Source organism: Cucurbita moschata, unplaced genomic scaffold, assembly GCF_002738365.1.
Source record: "Cucurbita moschata cultivar Rifu unplaced genomic scaffold, Cmos_1.0 Cmo_Scf00021, whole genome shotgun sequence".
In the NCBI taxonomy this organism is placed as follows: domain Eukaryota; kingdom Viridiplantae; phylum Streptophyta; class Magnoliopsida; order Cucurbitales; family Cucurbitaceae; genus Cucurbita; species Cucurbita moschata.
In genome coordinates this window covers 182,074-200,761 of record NW_019268537.1, presented here as the reverse complement: position 1 = coordinate 200,761, position 18,688 = coordinate 182,074, and the positions used below count along the sequence as shown (strand labels likewise).

The 18,688-nt window shown below is 36.0% G+C and overlaps 3 protein-coding genes across 3 annotated transcripts; 1 reads left to right on the top strand and 2 right to left on the bottom strand.

Moving 5' to 3' along the window:
• Positions 1-877: 877 nt before the first annotated feature.
• Positions 878-3,601, bottom strand: LOC111458507 (putative serine/threonine-protein kinase-like protein CCR3). Its single transcript, XM_023101230.1, has one exon. It carries the CDS (start codon positions 3,374-3,376, stop codon positions 1,004-1,006), a length of 2,373 nt encoding a protein of 790 aa, XP_022956998.1. The 5' UTR covers positions 3,377-3,601; the 3' UTR covers positions 878-1,003.
• A 3,642-nt stretch (positions 3,602-7,243) lies between these two features.
• On the bottom strand, positions 7,244-10,337 carry LOC111458508 (CTD nuclear envelope phosphatase 1 homolog). The gene is made up of 6 exons (XM_023101231.1): positions 9,811-10,337; positions 8,918-9,046; positions 8,711-8,831; positions 8,522-8,603; positions 7,787-7,940; positions 7,244-7,682 (listed from the first exon to the last, which is right to left on the bottom strand). The coding sequence occupies exons 1-6, from the start codon at positions 10,084-10,086 to the stop codon at positions 7,563-7,565; spliced, it is 882 nt and encodes a 293-aa protein (XP_022956999.1). The 5' UTR covers positions 10,087-10,337; the 3' UTR covers positions 7,244-7,562.
• A 545-nt stretch (positions 10,338-10,882) lies between these two features.
• On the top strand, positions 10,883-18,179 carry LOC111458509 (PHD finger protein ALFIN-LIKE 2-like). The gene is made up of 5 exons (XM_023101232.1): positions 10,883-11,159; positions 11,287-11,319; positions 11,616-11,838; positions 17,425-17,545; positions 17,629-18,179. The coding sequence occupies exons 1-5, from the start codon at positions 11,066-11,068 to the stop codon at positions 17,881-17,883; spliced, it is 726 nt and encodes a 241-aa protein (XP_022957000.1). The 5' UTR covers positions 10,883-11,065; the 3' UTR covers positions 17,884-18,179.
• Positions 18,180-18,688: the final 509 nt, after the last annotated feature.

Here is an 18,688-nt window from a genome sequence, read left to right as displayed (position 1 = left end):
AAATTTCGAGTTTAAATTATTTAATAATTAAATGAATTTAAAGTTAATATTTATGCTGATATTTATCACATGATTAAATTAAAGGTCGAGCGAATCCACAAATTTGATTAGGACAAAATCTTGAATTTCACGAGATAATCAAACATCCTCACCACTTGAGGTTACTTTTTGTTATTTTCCTAATTATTAAGTAATATAAATCACGTTTAATTATTAAATTAATATAATAGATATTAATTTTAAGTAATGGTATATTATTGAATGTTATTAGTAGATATACTAATTATATAAAACTTATCTAATCAAGCTTCATTCGTAAGTAAATTCTTAATGTACGATCAAATAAGTATTTAATGTCACATCAAAGCGTCAATAAAATAGAGATTAAACATTGCACAATTCAAAATGCAATCATAATATAATTCGTCTTAAACTTTATGAACTTTTTGAAAGCAAGTTGATAACTCCATAATATATTTTATAAATCTTAGAGGGTTTGAATTAAATACAAACATATTATTGGAATTGGGTGCCAAAATTTTCAAAATATTGGACCCTCTAATGCCTCCCTTTGAATTTCTTAGAGAAAAGGTTGTTCACCTGCCCTCAACACTGACCCTTTTTAATATCTTTTTTCTGTTCCTCTACTCTTCATTTACTATGCACCCTATTCAATATCCACCGTCTGATTTAATGACTTTTATGAGCCTTAATATCTCATCACTTAACACCCATGGAAAATCTCCAATACCCAACCTCAGTTCACATTCTATTTCTTCTTTTAAATTTCATTTTTGTTGATTGATCAACGTGTTCATGATCGTCTCGTAATCTCGAACTGCTGGTTCGGTCAATGGTCGAGTGTATCGAACAAAGATGCACAAACATAGTGATGTTAGATGAAAAAACTCTACCTTTTTACATCACTAAAGAATGCTCGAAGAACAAATAAACAATGAATAACAGCTCAAAATTTTCTTGTGTTAGTTTGAAGAATTTTTTTTCACTCTGAAACAATGGAAATTCCACCACTAGAGATGCTACCAGGGCTATCATCACAGAGATTCAAAGCTCGTTCCAAATTAGCGACAACGTCGGTCATCGTTGGCCGATCTTTCCCTTCCAAATGCACGCAGTGCATCGCTGTGTAAGCCACCAGCTCCACAGCCTCTGCTTCATTGATATGCGGTGGCCCGACTCTCCGATCCAAAATCTTCGCCAGTTCTCCAACCATAATGACAGGCACTGCATAATCGACCACGCTCACCGGTGTCCCGCCTTGTTCATTGTCTTTGAATATAGCTCTCTTCCCTGTCAAAAGCTCCAACAACACCACACCAAGCCCATACACATCACTCTTAGCAGTCAAAACATTGAGTCCATAGTATTCAGGATCAATGTAACCAACCGTCCCAGCTGCCTTGGTTGGTTGGTAGTCACAGCCTGACCCTGGACTCATTAACGACAACCCGAAATCCGACACTCTTGCTGTCCAATTCGAGTCGAGGAGAATGTTGGATGATTTGATATCTCTATGGATTATGGGAGGAACTGCATAGTTATGAAGATATTCAATACCTCTAGCTGCATCTAAACCAATTTTGATCCTCATTTTCCAAGAGTTTATAACACTGCTCCCTTTATCAGTGTTGTTCTTGTCATGAACATGATTGTAAAGTGCACCATTTTTCATATACTCATAAACCAACAGCCGTTCATCTTTCTCCTCACAATACCCAACAAGCCTAACCAAATGCTTGTGATGAAGCCTAGACAAGAATGCCACTTCTGAATCAAAAGCACTCTCCTTCTCCTGAAACTTCTTAGTTTTCGACCCCGTTTCACCTCTCTTTATCGCAACGTCCCGACCGTCGAACAGTTTCCCCCGGTACACAACGCCAAAGCTTCCCTGCCCGATCTTGTTATCAGGGGAAAACTCATTGGTAGCCTTAGCAAGCTCAGATAGAGTGAATTCTTCTGCTTTATCTGCGTGCTTCGACGATGTCCCACTCCTCTGTCTCCGCATTATCCGGGACCCCTGTCGCCGAATTGTCGACGACCTCGACACCGGGCTGTTGTTCGTATTCGATGTTGTCGAGCTAGCAGCTCTAGTGATGGTGGGCTGAACAGAGTTATGTATCTTCTTATGCTTAAAACAAACACCAGTCCATAAACAGTAAAGAACAGTACAAATCCCAGCAAATGCCCCAACAGAGCCCACAATAGCAAATGCCAACAAACCCCTTTTCAAACCCGCCGAAGGAGGTGATGGGGCCGCCACCGTTGGCGGCGGCGGTGGAGGCGATGGCAGCGGCGTTGAAACATTAAACAAACAGCGACCACAGACATTCCCAGAACCGGAACAGAGCGTTTGAGACAGAGGATAAACCCCACAATCACTACAAGAAGATTGAACACAAGGACCAGGAAGAATCTTAGGAAGAGAAAGTGAAGAATCATTGGACCAACCAGGCCCCCAACAAAGAACAGAGAAATTGCTTGTCGTTAAACCACAAACAAAATCCGATCCAGAAGAAATTAACTCAAAAGAAGTTTCTCGAATCGAATCAACAGAGAATCTCAAATCACCACTCCAACAGACCACCGATCGATTCGAGACCAAAATCCCACAGCTATGGCGTTCACCGAGTGCCAATTCAGAGAACTCCATGGCTAAACTTGAAGGAAAATCCAGCTGCCCAAAATCGTTGTTCCCTTTACAAACCAACCCACCAGAGATATTCAATCCACAAGCATGATACCCGCCGGCGACGATGGTCGCCATTGAAATATTTCTAAACCCATTTTCGATTACGTTTGCAATCGACGAATTTCGACCCCAACATCTTACGAATTGATTACCCTTTAAAATTCCGCAAGAAAATCCATACCCAGAAGAGATTGAATCGAATTGAATAGAAGAAAATCCAACTTTAGCTTTGTTACCTTCTCGCCAGCAAGTTACATTGCCGGCGCCGACAGCCGTGGCACAGATTTGATCGTCGCCGACCGCGAGATTCTCGAGAAAAATGGAGGTATTGTTATAGATTCTTCTCCAGGGAAACGCAGCGGTGGTTGAGTCGAACTCCCAGCAAATGAGGATGTCGCCGCTAGACCTTAAACCGCAGAAGATATTCCGACCGCCGGAGACGGCAGAAAAGGAGAAATGAGGTTCAACAAAAATATTTTGACCGTCACGGAAGCACAAAATCCTTTGGGTCAGCTGCTCGGCGACGATGCCACAAACAGTTCTCGAGCCGTAACTGACGGCAAGGGTGGAGGCTGAACCGAGAGCTTGAATCGCCGGGAACAGCGGGAAAACAACGGCGATGAGGGTGAAGACGGCGGCGACGGTCGGAGAGGGTAATTTCGTCATTTAAAAGAGGAGAGAGAGAGAAAAGGGATGTTTTGTTGGGGTGTGGTCTGCTGTACTTCATTGGGAGTTGCAGCCATGAACAGAGGAGAGAGAAAAAGGAAAGATCCAAGTTAAGAGAGAGAGAGATAGAGGAATCAAGAGGGTCTGTGTTTATAGTGAGAAAAGACCAAAAAAGAATGAAATTTCAAAGAAAGAAAGAGAGAGGAGAGAGAAAGAAGGAGAGAGAAAGAATTTCTGGTTTTTCTCCATTTTCACCGGAGACGGAAGCTCTTAAACACCGTGTTCGGCAGCCGTTTTACTTTAATACGTTTACATTTCTCTTTTATTTTTTTATTTTTTAATATTAATTTATTTTCTTAAATTAGTTAATTATCCAATGATTCAAAATTACTTTCACAATCTTTTATTATATATTATTATTATTATTTATTAGGCTACAAAAATTTTATGGATTTTTTAACTTAAAGTTCCATCTCATCCATGTTATTAAAACCTATAAAATTCTTTATTATAAAGAAAAAAAAAAAAAAAAACATCACATGGTCTGAATTTATTACATTTTTTTTAATTACATGCTCTAATAACATACTTAGGCATCCATTTTTTTTTCTTAATTGCATCGACATTAGATCGTAAAGATAATTTAAAATATTAAAAAAAGACTTGAAATTATTTTTTAAGTAAAAAAAACAAAACAAATCGTATTAAGAACTTAATTACGCCAGCAACGCATTAAATTAAAAATCAATACTCGATATTAAATTAATACGCTTTAAATTCTTCATAATTCAATCACTTGTAACGCATTTTGCGAATTTATTATATTCATTCGATTTTAAATTTTTGAAAAAAAAAACAAATAATTTATATCTTTAAATTAAAACTTTAAAATAATAATTATATAATTATAATTTTTTTAAACACTTTTTAAATGTTTAATTTAAATTTATAATATAAAATATTATATAAAACTTAATGGATAATAATATATTAAATTAAGTAGTAATTCAACTGTAATAAATTACTAATAGTTCCAATTTTCGTGGAAGGGATAATAAATTAATAATGGTTGATTGATGGTTTAAACTATATGCTTAATTAATTGTAATTTATAAGAATATATATATACATGGTTGAAAATATTAATTAATTTATAATATGTTACGTATTACTAATTAATCTATATTTTTAATACATTAATTAAATTATTGTACAATTTATGCCATCAAACCTTTCATTCATTTTTTAAAATTTCCTTGTAACGTGAGAAATTGAGGTTCATCAATAAACTATGTCTAAGTCTAATTTGAAAATCAGTACTTTTTCGGTCTAGGTTGGTTCATTATCAATCTACGTCAATATATTAATATACGAAAACAATCGAAACAAATAACGTTGATGATTAAAAAACTACATTTTAAAGTTGGGACATTAAAATATACGGTATTTAATGTAAACTAAAAAAAACAATGATATTTAAATATTTGGTTAAGTTGAGTGGTAGATCGAATTCAGATCATTATCGACATAATAGTCGGAATTAAGAGGAAACAAAATTAAAGGATGGGAACCCACAAGGTGGGAAGTGGTCAAAAGAATTAAATAGGATCAGAAATGGCGGGGCAGCATGTTGTTTGGAAAGCAAGAAAATGGAAAAGAAAGGTAAAGAAAATGATTTTGTTTTGAGTGTTTGAATTGTGAGCATTATAAGAGGAAGACTTGTCCAATTTCTTCATTTCTAATATCTAAATTAACTTATCATTTGCTCCAATTTTCACTCAATTGTTTCTTCCTCATAAAATTTAATTTTTATTTTCAATTCTTAAATTTGGTTGGTTCTTATGTCACTTATTTCTAAAAATAAATAATAAATATCAATTTTCTGTTTAAATATGATAATAATAATATATTTATTATTTATGTATAGCATTTATTTTGTGTTTTCCATTTTAAATATTTATTTATTTTTGGGACGTGAACTAATTTGATTTTTTAAAATTTTATGAATCCCGAAGGTATTATGTAATTCTAATATTTATATTTTAAAAATAAAAAGTGAAAATTTTAAAAACATATATTTTTAGAGAAAAAAAGAAAAACAGTGTAACATAATTAATAAATTAATAATTTTTTAAAATTAAAATCCCAGCAACAAATAGCTTGGTATTTGATGGGAAAAAGAAATATTTTGAATATTTTGGTTAGAAATAATAAATAAATTAATTAATTAAATAAAGGTTGTGAGGACAATCATGGCTGTTTGGGAAGAGGAGAACATTATCTATACATTCCAACTATAATTATTTATGTTAATTAATTCTTCACCAACCCATTACCTTTTTGTCTTGGATTTAGATATCATTTTCTTAATTAAAAAAAATTACCTATATTATTTTTATTTATTTATTTGTTTTTTTTGTGGGTTGAACTACATAAAAGATCGGTTTATTCACGTGTTGTACATATCAATTAGCGAAGAAATATTTTCATGTGTCAACAAAAAAAAAATCATATTTAAGATACAAATTATGTAAAGTCGATGGTCTATCTCTCTACTATTTAATATTTTTAATTTTTTAATTTTTGAAAATTAAGTTTATAAACCCTACTTTATACTATAAATTAACTACGAATTTAAATATATATATTTTTTTAGTAAATATAAAAAATATAATCCAAATTTTGAAAAGAAATAAGTATAAATGGTTGTCAAATGATGATTAAAAGTGGAATTAAGTTATTAGAGAAAGATGGAGGAGACCAAAACAAAACAATGTTGATGTTGGAAATTGGTGTGTGAATGATGGGTTTAGAGGACAGACAAAGTTGTAAAGGGATGAAGTTGGCGAAGTTCCCTAAACCCTAAAATATTGTACCAAAAGTATTGCATTCAACATGGTGTGCCCCTTTGTTTCGACTTTGCTTTGCTTCATTCCTCACTTTTTGTTGTTCCAAACTCATTGCCTTCACTCCACTTTCTTTTTCTTTATACTTTGTTTCAAATTCAGATTCCTCGTCTTCTTTTGTTTCATCTCTCGTATTTGTTTTCTCCTTTTACACCAATTTTTCGATGGAACCATCACCTTTATGACAGATGTAATGTTACCATTTGTCAAAATCTAAACTTCTAAACAAGAAAAAATGAATCTCGATCATTTTGGACAAATTTGTATTATTTATTTATTAATTTTGTAAGTCGACAACTACAAAACCTCTTTCAATCATCGAATGGAACATCTCAAAACCAAGTCAACCCACGAAGCATCCAAGTTGAAAGAATTGAATGGGTCTTTGTAGGTCAAGTCCTATCCTTTTATTTTAGTCCTTCATTGACTCGTCCAATCAATGTTATGAAAAAAGATAGTAGAATTGGTCGTTAAAACTTTTTGTTTTCGTTGGGAGGGAGTTTTTGATTGAAAATTCAAATCTTTGGAACTTTTCAATTATAACCACTAAGGACTACCCAAGTCTCTTCTTACTACATAAATAGACTATAACCAAAAATCCTCCAAATCAACCAATAGGGTTGGGATGCAAATTCAAGAAATAGGATTTAATCACCAATAACATCAGAGACAATCTCAAGAGTATACTTTTGCCTTTAACCCAACATATATATATACACACACATATCATCGTATGAGATTATGATATTGCTAGAGAAGCTTAGAGTTTGTGTCGTGGGTAGTCAGAACAACTTCCAAGAGCCTCCAAGAAACTCTTAAAGTAGTTCTTGAGCTATTCTAACTTTAACAAGCAGCTTAAAAATTAAAATGGTTCTCGAGCTATAGTTCAAAACAACTTCCAAAAAACCTTTCTTGCCAATAATAGATATCCACTAAATATTTTGAAGAAACCACAACAGTTAAAGCAACCGAAGGAGGAGAAACTCCTGATGTTTATTGGTAAAAGTTGAAGAAAATTCCTACAACAAACATATCCAACAACATTGCATGGATAAATTACAAATCAGGATTCCTACAAATTTACAATTTTAATACTATATACTAATTTCAAACATTTGGATGAAACTTTATCTATGATGTACAATATAAAGCTATACAAAAGCTCAAGAATCAAAATCTGACTCATGAAGGTGCTGCCCTTAGAACAAGCTAACTGTGCTAACTGTTGACATGGTGCAGAGAATAATATACCTTTTTTCTTGCACAAATCTTCATTTAACTTAGGTTGGAATTCCATGCTTCTGAAACCATTCAGGCATATGAAATCTTTCATACAGCACCGGCCTGACGTCGTTCTGCAGCGAGAGGTGCTTTAGAAGTGGAAGAATGACATCTAGGAGCTGTATACGGAGAACAAACAACAGAAACAAATTGGTCAGAATTTGAAATATTGTCAAGATGCACTACTGTTGCTGGAAGATCTAGAATTTTCAAGATTTCCCACCTGTGAATCGTGCGGTTGCCCTGCAGAAAATGAAATGCAAGGAATTCCATTCAGAGGTTGCAATAAAAAACTGAAAGGATTGTTGTCAACGATGACTATTCTTCTTAGATCCTTTGATAGGCCGGAGAGATCCTTCACGTGATCTCCGTATTCCCTGTAGATTATATAGCGAACACAGATTTTACGGGGAGAAAATAATTAATGGTTTAAACTTTTTTTAGAAGGTTTGTCAGGTTTCATCCATCCAATATTTGAAATCCTTTCCAGAAATTAGTAGGTTTGCGTAACATTATCCAGAACAAAATTATGACACTTGAAACATTCAAACTGAAATATGGACTCAAGTAGAATTCCATTAAAGTGGGTTTGGGAGTGATTTTGAAAGAATTAAAATCACTTTTGACCTGTTTTAAATTACTCTAAAACATGTTTTTAATCATTCAAAATCAATTAAGATGATACAAAAATTATGTTTATAAGTGTAAAATCAAACCAAAATCATAGCCTGCAGCATCAATAAATAATGAAATTTGGAATGAAAAAACAAGTAGTTAATAAGTTCTACTCAAACTCCTGAATGATTTACACTTGTTTTTGGAAAGGGCAAGTTCGATTCCTTGAGATTCGATAACTCTAGTAGTATTATATCTTTATTGACTAGAAGCTTAATGACTGAAACTCTGCCGGACGCAAATAGAAATTAAAGTAGAACAAAATAGCAGAAACAGTACTTACGTGCTAATAGTTGAAGGCCTATACAGCCGAAGACTAAATAGATTTTCTTCATCTATCCTATCAACAAGAGGCCTTGCATACCCTGAGGCATATACATAAATGGAATCCTTCAGATTCGATGACTTTTTCCGTTCATGGGTAATAGACGGTCATTATTTGATAATATGATGGATAGTAGAGTGTACAAACCTTCAAGACCAGCTGTGAAGAGTACAAGATTGGCGAATACACTTAGTTGGTTTAAGAAATCGTGCAGACCCGGACGCTCAAAGACAGTAACATAGTTGACCTTAGGCTTCCCTTCACAGTCCTAAAAATAGGAGAATAACCAGGAAAGATAGTTAAACTAAAACTCAGTAAAATGAAACAGTACAAGGCTCCTGAAAAGGAAAATACCTCGTCTGAAGAAAAGCACTCGAGTTCAAAGAACTTCAGTCCAGCTTCGATAGCTTGATTGCGAATAACAGCAGGCAAGGTAGATGTCTCGTATGAACATACGAGAGTTTCATCCAAGTCAAGAACTATCTGTAATTGTCCAATGTCAGATGTGGAATCTTGAAAGGAAGGCACAATGGGGACAAAAGAATAAGAGGAATTCCGGGAAACATGAATGATTCCCGCCCCACCCAATAGAGAAAAAAAGCACAATCCTTCGTGCGCCTTTATGGAAATGAATGTAAATTTTTTAACCATTTGAACTTCACACAGAATCTCCACAAACTTCTAACAGAATAAGTTCTACAGAGCACTGGAAAACATTTTAAGACAAATCATTATTCATAACGTTCTGTTCTAAAATGAAGGAACATAGTTCCTTCAAATTGAGATAAGCATTCACAGAAAGTTCCAGGGCTAGATTCTTTCATCTAATTAATGAATCGTCAGCATGCAAGACAGCAGAACCATAGGCAATGAAGTTGAAGCTTTCCTGTCCCTATTTTAATCAAGAAACAGCACATCTCCGTTTCACCAAAATGTTATCTCTCAATCTTCTCACACAGACAAAGGCCAGGCCTGGTTAAACACTACTCCAAGTCTCAGAAAGATTAATCAAACTTATACATATATCGAAACCATTGAGATAAACTCATAGAAGAAGGAGAATGCAAGACCCAATGATCACAAAATTGCGCAAACCCAAGCAGCACAATCATACCACAGTCTCAAGAAAAATCGAACACAAATTGAAACCAAACACAAACACGTCGCAGAACACTCGATTTTCAGCAAACAATTTCGGTGGGAAAACCACAATCATAACGAGTAATCAACAAGAAAAATAACAATACCGTCAGTTTCTCCCTAAGCCCAACGGACTCCTTCTCGCCTTCAACGGAGTCGATATCAACGGTGGAGTCGGCGAGCAACTCCTGGTCAGGAAGTTCAACGACCGGCAAAGGCTTAAAAGACGGAGACGAAGAATCAGAAGAAAGAAGCCGAAGGTGTTCAAAAGCTCTGAGGATTCGAACGAAGATCTGAAAGAAGAACGCCAACCAGTTCAACAACGTCTTCCACACCTGCAGAGCCGTGGGCCAATAGACCTCCGGTTGAGTCAACTCAGCCATAGGTTGTCGGAGCCGCCTCTCCAACTTCCAAAATGCACCGGAAGAGCTGTCCTCCTGCGATGGACAATAAAACCAGTCGGCTTCAGAGATTTCCTCTCTATGACTCTGTACAGAAAACGGCTCCGGCAGCGGCGGCGGAGGAGGAGGAAAGTGGAAGCACGGTGAGGAAAAGAGTCGGAGAGTTCTAAAAAGGAGGTAAAAGTGAGCGCGTGTTAAGAACAATGGAAAGTGAAAGAATGCGCCAATAAGGAAAGACAATTCTGGCGCTCTTTTAAAACCATGTCATTGCTAGTTATTGATGATAACAGAGATTTAATTCGGTACTACCAATACCACTTGAAACCGATAAATTTAGTAATTATAAACTCATTTTGTTAATTGTTTGCAATACTTTTTTTGTTAGAGTTGTAAAGTTCAAATATTCCCTAATTACAATCTATCCTTCCCACCAAGTTCTAATAAACAAAATAACAGCCGATTGAAATATATTTAGTAGGTTCGTAAAATATTACGCTTCATTATGGGTGGAACCATATACTGTCTCACAGTGCTTAGCGAATAAGCTATGTTAGGTCATGTTATTATGAGACTAAAATACGTAAAATCCACTTTGTTGTAAACTTTAGAATTGAATTAATTTTTAAAAGTATAAAAATTAAAAAAAAAATACAAATTTATATATAAAATATCAATTAATTTTAAAAATTGGTTAGGTTACAAAAATTTCATATATTAAAAAAGATGTATGGAGGTTGGGAAAGATGAAGCATTATTAATAGCATGTCGGAGAGGAAAATCTGCGTTAATTGGAGATTAGAGAGTTAAGAGTGGATTACAAATTATAAATAGCGTGGGATCAAGCCAAACCCAAAAGCCGTACAAAAGGTTCGCACAAAAAGGTTCCAAGTTTATCGATGCTGGTCACTGGGCAGTGATCACTACGATCTCTTAGACTTCTGCAATTTACTCGATCAATTAAATGGCGTCAATCTCTTCCAGCCTTCGCACCGTCGAAGATATCTTCAAGGATTACAACGCTCGACGCACAGGCCTTGTGCGAGCCCTCACTTATGGTGATATTCATTCTCGATCGATCTTTCTCTTGCTTCTCACCATAAGCTTTTGATGGGTCCTTTTTTGTGAATGTGTTTGATGAATTGGGTCTTGATTTTGATCTCCCATTTGCTTCTTTTCCTACAGATGTTGATATGTTCTACTCGCTTTGCGATCCTGGTGAGTGTTCGGTTCTTTTGATCTTGATTTTGGTTTTTTTTTTTTTTTTTTTTCGGTTGACCGGAGAATCGAGGGGGAATGATAGTCTTGTTACGGGGAGGATCTTGTTTTGCTTTTGTAGAAATAGTTATTTGTCTTTTCATTTTGTTCTGCTATGCTTTTTTGACGAGCGTTTGATGGGGGCATTACTCAAAATTAGTGAGAGAAACTTGCGGTTTTGTGCGCCTTTTGACCTAATTTTGGGGTTTGTTCTTTATGGTGATTTTTGTTTTTTTTTTTTTGTTCTTCGCTTTCAGAGAAGGAGAATTTGTGTTTGTATGGACATCCGGATGAGTCTTGGGAGGTGACTTTGCCTGCCGAGGAAGTTCCATCCGAGCTCCCTGAGCCCGCGTTGGGTATCAATTTTGCAAGAGATGGGATGAAGCGCAGAGACTGGCTTTCGCTGGTGGCTGTGCACAGCGATTGTTGGTTGCTTTCAGTGGCGTTCTATTTTGGTGCTCGACTCAACCGCAATGAGCGGTAAGTTACATAACTTCCAGAATATAGGAATATCTACTGGATCTTGAATTCACGATGAAGCATGTGGGATTGTTTGGTTTGCCACTTGTGACCTCAATAATCTCTTGTTTAAACAAATTCTCTCTCACATCCTTCTGCACTGGTACAATGTGTATAGCACTCATGCATTCCAATTAAATGCACCTTGGGTATGTTTGTTATCCTAATTTGTTTGATGACTAGGGCCCATCTACTTGGATTTGATCTCTTATTCTGTTGTGGTATACTGTCAGTTAGGAAAGTGGAGAAGATCATGTTCTTCTCGCAACTGTAATGGAAAATCTCTTATATGGTTGCATTATGCGTATAGTTAAGAATTTGGCCACAGAATCACCTGTGTTAACTGTTACAAACATGCAGTCTTTCCTTCCAATTTGCTTCACTTCTTCTACCTTTTCTTGCTTTCACTCTGAGTGTGTATGAAGCTGTCGATAACATTCATAAATCATAGCTGAAACTTTCTTTTGTAGGTCATGAAAAACTGCTATTTGAATGTGTATTTGGTAGGGTATTGGTGTTTTTGTTGACCTCATAATCACAAGCTGTAAAATGCTCTTCATAATAACAAGCTATAACATGCTCTTCAAAATAGATGTTTCTTCTATTTTAATTTTTTTCAATAAGAAATAGTGGATCATTTTTTGCGGATGGTATGCTTTTTGGGCTCATGACTTCACACTTGTAGCTTCCCTACCGAGTGTTCTATTTGCCTTGTGGCTAGTTATTTTTGGGTTCACGAAGGCTTCATACTTGTGGCTAGTTACTTTAGGGCTCATGAATACATACTTGTGGATAGTTATTTTTGGGCTGGATGCATGCGTCTCTCATTGCCAACGACCTCAGTAAGAGGAGAAAGGGTGTTGCAACCAAGGTTTAAATAGTTGACGTGGACCATGATGGATTGAGATGTCCTAGGTGCGATTCCTTTTGCGAAGAGCTTTGAACATTGTTGGAGAAAATGATTGGGGAATGAATCATTGGTATAAATTATTTTATTGTCATCAACAACAAACCTAGAGACAAAATGCTTTTAGGGCCTTAAGACAGGCTGGCCCACTCTCCCCCCATCCCTTGTCACTCAGAATTTACTTACTAAGATTCTGGTTCAGAAAGAGAGTTTCTCGAGAGAGGTTGTCATTGGCTGACTTCACAGAGAAGTCTTCTCAGTATTGTTATGGATCCAAAATTTTTCTTCCTTGACTTCACAGAGAAGAGTAATTATAGAATAGGTTGAAGAGGTTTAGGGTATGCAAGGAATTAACTAAAATGGTGGAGTTATCCAACTGTCTTCCCAGAAATGAATCTTACTTCTATTATCCACATTTGAAGTCAATAGTCGAGGAGGGCTTCTTTGTCCTTGAGTATCCCCTCCACAACTATTAGTTCAACTTTTTTTTGTTTTTTTGTTTTTTTTCCCTGAAAACTGCCAGCTATTCGTTGGGACCAAGCCATAAATAATAAGGATTACATTTCTCCCCAAGGCATATTCTTCTTGTGAATTTTCCTTCCATTATCGAGAACCATTTCAAAAGGAGTGCTCTTTTTCTATGCAAGAGCACCCCCAACTCTGAGTCCTATCTCACTTCATTTAACCAGATGCCTACGCAACTTATAGATACCTCCCTTCCAATGAACCCTCTAATCATCTTCTCCATGCTAAAGATAATCTTTTTGGGAGCTCTTGAGAGGTAGAAATAGTATATAGGACAGTTGTTCAACAATAATTGACCCAGAATTTTGGGAACCAGGCATAAGAAGAGTTAGAGGCTTGCATCTTGGAAGAAAAGTTTTTTCTCAAAATGTGGTAGACATACTCTCTTTCCATTAGTCTTGAGCAACATCTTGATCTATTTTATTCCTCTATTTAGAGTTCTTTGTGCGGTTAGCGAAGTCTTAGAGATTCTTATAAGGGATTTCTTGTGGTAGGGTATTGATGAGGGGGAAGTTCTCCTCTTGTGAGGTGGTGTATGCCGTTGGACCTTGGTGGGTTAGCAAGAAACTCATGGAAAGATATTTCTGTTGAGCATCTTGTAGTTTCTCAATTTGTTTCTTTGGAAGGATAACTGGTGAGGGAAAGACCCTTTACCCTACCATTCCCTTTCTTCGTCCAAGAACTCTCTCTTCTTTGTTGGGGATTCACTTTCCTTTGTTCAATCAGTAAACTGCAGATGTTTTGGCTTTTTGATATTAGATTGGAGAGGTTTTTTTTAGCCCTAGGAAGAGGGATGTTCGTCTTTGGAGTCCTTGTTTGCCTAAGGCTTTTTCTGCACTTCCTTTCACTGTTTGGTTAGTCTCTCTTTGTCAAGGGTTTCTAATTATTCTTAAGTGTGGAAGGTGAGAATTCTCAAGAAGGTTAAGTTCTTTGTGTTGTAGGTTATACATAAAACAATTTACACCTTGGATTAGATTTTGGGTAAGGTGTCCAATTTGGGAGGTTGCTTTGTTGTGTTGTGTGCAAGAGAGCGGCCAAGCAACTCAATCATATTTTTTAGAGATGTGATTTCAAAGGAGCAATTTGGAGTTACATCTTCATAGATTATCAAGTAGTTTCTTCTCCACCCCCTGGTGATAAAGGATCATGTTTCTGCTGTGTTGGGGATTGTGCTATTTTGTGGGTGTCTTTTGGGTGTGAGGAATAATAGAATCTTCGTAGAGTTGGAGACATTGCTAGGTTTTGTTTAATTCCTTGTTAGATTTCATGTTACTCTTTGGGCTTTGATTACAAACTTATTTTGTAATTATTGTTTAAGTCTTATTTCTCTAGATTGGAGTTCCTTCTTATTATTAGCCTCCTTTTTGTGGGGTCTTTTTTGTGTTCCCTTGTTTTCTTCTAGTTTTTCCAAATAAATGTTTGGTTTATCATTAAAAAAGGGCGGATTGTCTTTTCTAATTTGACTTGAAACCTGTCCTACAAAGGTTCCCAGAAGTTGCTGGAGAGTGCACCTTGTAGAAGCAAAGGTTTCCCAGCCCCATAAGCCCGTGAAGATGGGGTCTTCAAAACCTTGAAAACTATTTGGTTCCTCTTAAACCAAATCCTCCCTGAAGTCCTTATTCTGGATTGATCCATACAACTAAGGCTTGCCCCTCGAAAGGAGAACCATCCAGGTGCTGGAGCACCGCATCTTGTAGCCAAAAGTGAGAAGACCAACATAAACTGAAAGTGAGCCCCATCCGTTCCAACCAACATCACATTTGTTACACTCAATCACTCCCTTTGCACACTTCTTACATACACTAGTTGTTGTCGGTGGTCCTGGACTCCCGAGCCTCTTTCCTTGGAGAGTTTAAAACCTCTGCTCCAAAAAGTTTTTTTGTTTCCTTCCATCATCACCTCCTGAAAATGGCAATAATTCCCTTAACCAACAAAACATCTCTCGTCTTTAGCTTCTAAAAACATAATGTTTGCAAGATGGTTTCCTTAAATTTATATGGCCAAATGAAGCTTACTCTAAGCAGGCAACCTTCTTGTGAACTGGCACTATGAAAATAAATGAGGGGCTGATTCTAATTCCACCTTACAGAAGACATGCCCATTGGAAATGAAACTTTCTTCTTTGAAAGAGATTGCTTGTTTCCATCTCTTGTAGGACATTTACAATAATGAAATCATTTCTCAGTAGGTTTGATCTCCACATCAACATAAGAGAACCAGACTTTCCACTAGATGTCTCTATCCAACAAACTTGGTACAAACTTCTGACACCGAAAATCCTTGTCTGATGTGAACCATGTAGTGAAATTTGAAGTCTTCGTGCCTTGATCATCATGGTCCCGTTGATGACCCTGACTTAATGTAGTCAAGGACTAGTGGGCAAGGCTAATGAAGAAGAAAATAAGAAAACATGAAACAACATCATGTATGACATAATTATGATAATAGTATTTCATTGTTCCTTAATACTTCTTTTCGATAATAAAACTTTGCCTACGTGTCCATCAATGTCTTATTCACTTTACCTTGTGTCAAAGCTTCAAGAAACATATATTTTGCTCTTACTATTGACTTTCTACCCAGTTGCCTGCCTATTCCTGGGCTCTCCCTGTATTTCCTACACCAACATATAATGCAAGGAAATGTCTGCCTGAAGTTTGTTTTTATTTAAATTATTCTTTTTCTGTTTTCGATGGATAATTGCTATTCTAAATTTTTTTATTACTGTTAATTATAGGAACTTTATTTGTTAAGTGGATATTAAGTGTAGCAATCGATAGGACCTTTCCTACAATGTTGTATTTCCTTCATGTACAGATTGGGTCTATCTTGATTAAGTTTAACTATCTCATTTTTTGGGTGGTCATATTAAGCTTCTGGTAAGAGTTAAGGGTGAAAGCTGTAGTTGACAGAAAAAGCTTTTGTTTGTCTGAGAGGACATATATTTTGTGATGTCCGTGGTCTGCAGTATTGTGGTCATCGAATACGAAACATTTCATTATAGAAAAGGGGAGATGCCTCTCTTGTTAAATGAAATATAAAACAATCCAGGATGAGTGGACAATAATTATGTTTTTAGTATGTAATCATTTATGTTCCAAAAGATTTTCCTTAAATAAATTCCAAGTCCTTTCTAAGGAGAAAAAAAAAAAGTTGTACTATGCCTAGACCTGCATTTGTGCTTCACTAATGGTTTAGAAAAAGATGTATAATTAGTGCATTCTCAGGTGAGGCAAATAACACATTGTTTCTAATAGGCACGGTGAATCTTAACAGTAAGAAGTGTGAATGTATAGGGCACGTTTATGATGAGAGTAGACATGTAAATAAGAAAGGGGAATAGGGGGTGTGAGTCCGTGAGCTTTTTTAGCAAGTGCTGTTAGTAAGAGTTTGTGAGGCATGGGCCGACCATTTTGTAGTACCGTGAGGAGTTACAGAGGAGAAAAAGAGGAGTGAGAATGGCAAGGAAATAGTCGACTGTTTTGGGGAGGAAGTGAACCTCTTGAAAATTTTGATAGTTTGTGATTTTGGTTTCTTCTGTATTTGCTTTGATATTTCATGCAAGAATTCTATCAGTTTAAACTGTCGCTATGTGTATGAGAGAATGTTCATTTTTCTTTTAGCTCAAGCTCATGTAAGAGCATAGATTTTAGGCTAGTGTTCTAGCACATTTGTGGTTTGCCCTGTTTTACAATTTTGTACTATAGTAGTTCAACAGCGATATTCAATATTCGAACTCACGATCTGATTCGTTGTGTTCTCTCTCATTATGGTGATTGTTTCCATTTCATTGAAGTTTAACTATAAATAGTTCCAATCTTTGGTGCTCTTTATTTTTGTGGATAAAATATTTTATTTCATTGAACCAACTAAATATTTGTCTGTAAACGAGTGTAGAGAGAGCATGAACTTGATTGTTACTTTGGGTTCTCATTATGGTGATTGTTTCCATTTCATTGCATATTTCCAGGCAATTTAACATAACCTTGATCTACGTGACTTTTTAGCAAAAGAGAGCATGAACTTCATTGTTACTTTCTTTTGTCGTCCATGTGACCAGCACAGAACAATTTCTTTGATCTTAGTATAAAAATTGTGGTCTCGTCTTTCCACAGGAAGCGGCTGTTTAGTATGATTAATGATCTACCCACTCTATTTGAAGTTGCGTCTGGAAGGAAAGCTGTTAAAGACAAACCCAGTATGGACAGTGGAAGTAAATCCAGAAACAGCACAAAGGTGAAGTGCTGCTATATTTATTTTATGCCTTTTCCTTTGGCTGAAAAGTTTAGGATAGATAGCAACCAATTTTTCTCTTGCAGAGATCACTGGACGGGTCGATTAGAAACAGCAATCCAAAGCTACTGGATGAGAGTTATGGAGAGGAGGAAGACGAGCATGGCGATACTCTGTGTGGGAGCTGTGGAGGGAACTACAACGCAGATGAGTTTTGGATTGGATGTGACATATGCGAGAGGTGGTTCCATGGAAAATGTGTGAGGATAACACCAGCCAAGGCAGACAATATCAAGCAATACAAATGCCCCTCTTGCAGCACAAAGAGAGGAAGACAGTAGCGCGCCGAGACAGACACCATCATGTAAAGCACACATTTTGTGGGAGTTAACCTTTATGTCTTGGAAAAAAACTGTTGGTAGGGGATTTACTTGTGATGAGGGTTTATAGGGGTGGGTTATAAAGTTAACACTCTAACGGATACGTAAGCATGAGTTGAAGCTAGTTTTCTTTTCGTTCGCGTTTGTTTGTTTTTTTATTCATACATGTTTCTCCTCGTATAGTTTGGTGCTTGAAGATTGATTGATCTTTCCTTCGTTATAATGATATGAATGATATGAATGAAATGATCTAATCATTCATGTTAGGCTTTTGGTTTTAGCCTTTGGGACTTCCATCGTATCATCATTATCGAGTTTTTATTTATGAGCTTTTTTTTTGGGTTAAAAAAGAAAAAGAAAATAAAGGTTTTTATCTTGTCCTAATTAGTAGATAGAAAGGTAAGGCTACAAATTTTGAGCCATTCTAGATTTGCAGTGATCCTTTTAACAAATTCTAAATTTAGGATGTGGACATACAGAATAGGCCAAACCCCAATTATTCATTTTTGTTCACATGCTGAATAAGAATGTAGCCCTTGTTTATGAATATCTATTTTATTTCGAAACCGAAAAAAATGTGTTTGATTATACCTCGGTAAAGTTCATCGAGAAACTCCCAATTATCGGTTGAGGTTTTTTTTGTCAAATCACATCAAGTGAAGCAAAGTTGGAGTAAAGATTTTAAAAATGTTACTGAATTCTCTCACATTGTGATTGAAGTAGTTTTTTAAGTGGACAACAAAAAGCCTCGATGAGGAAACATGGT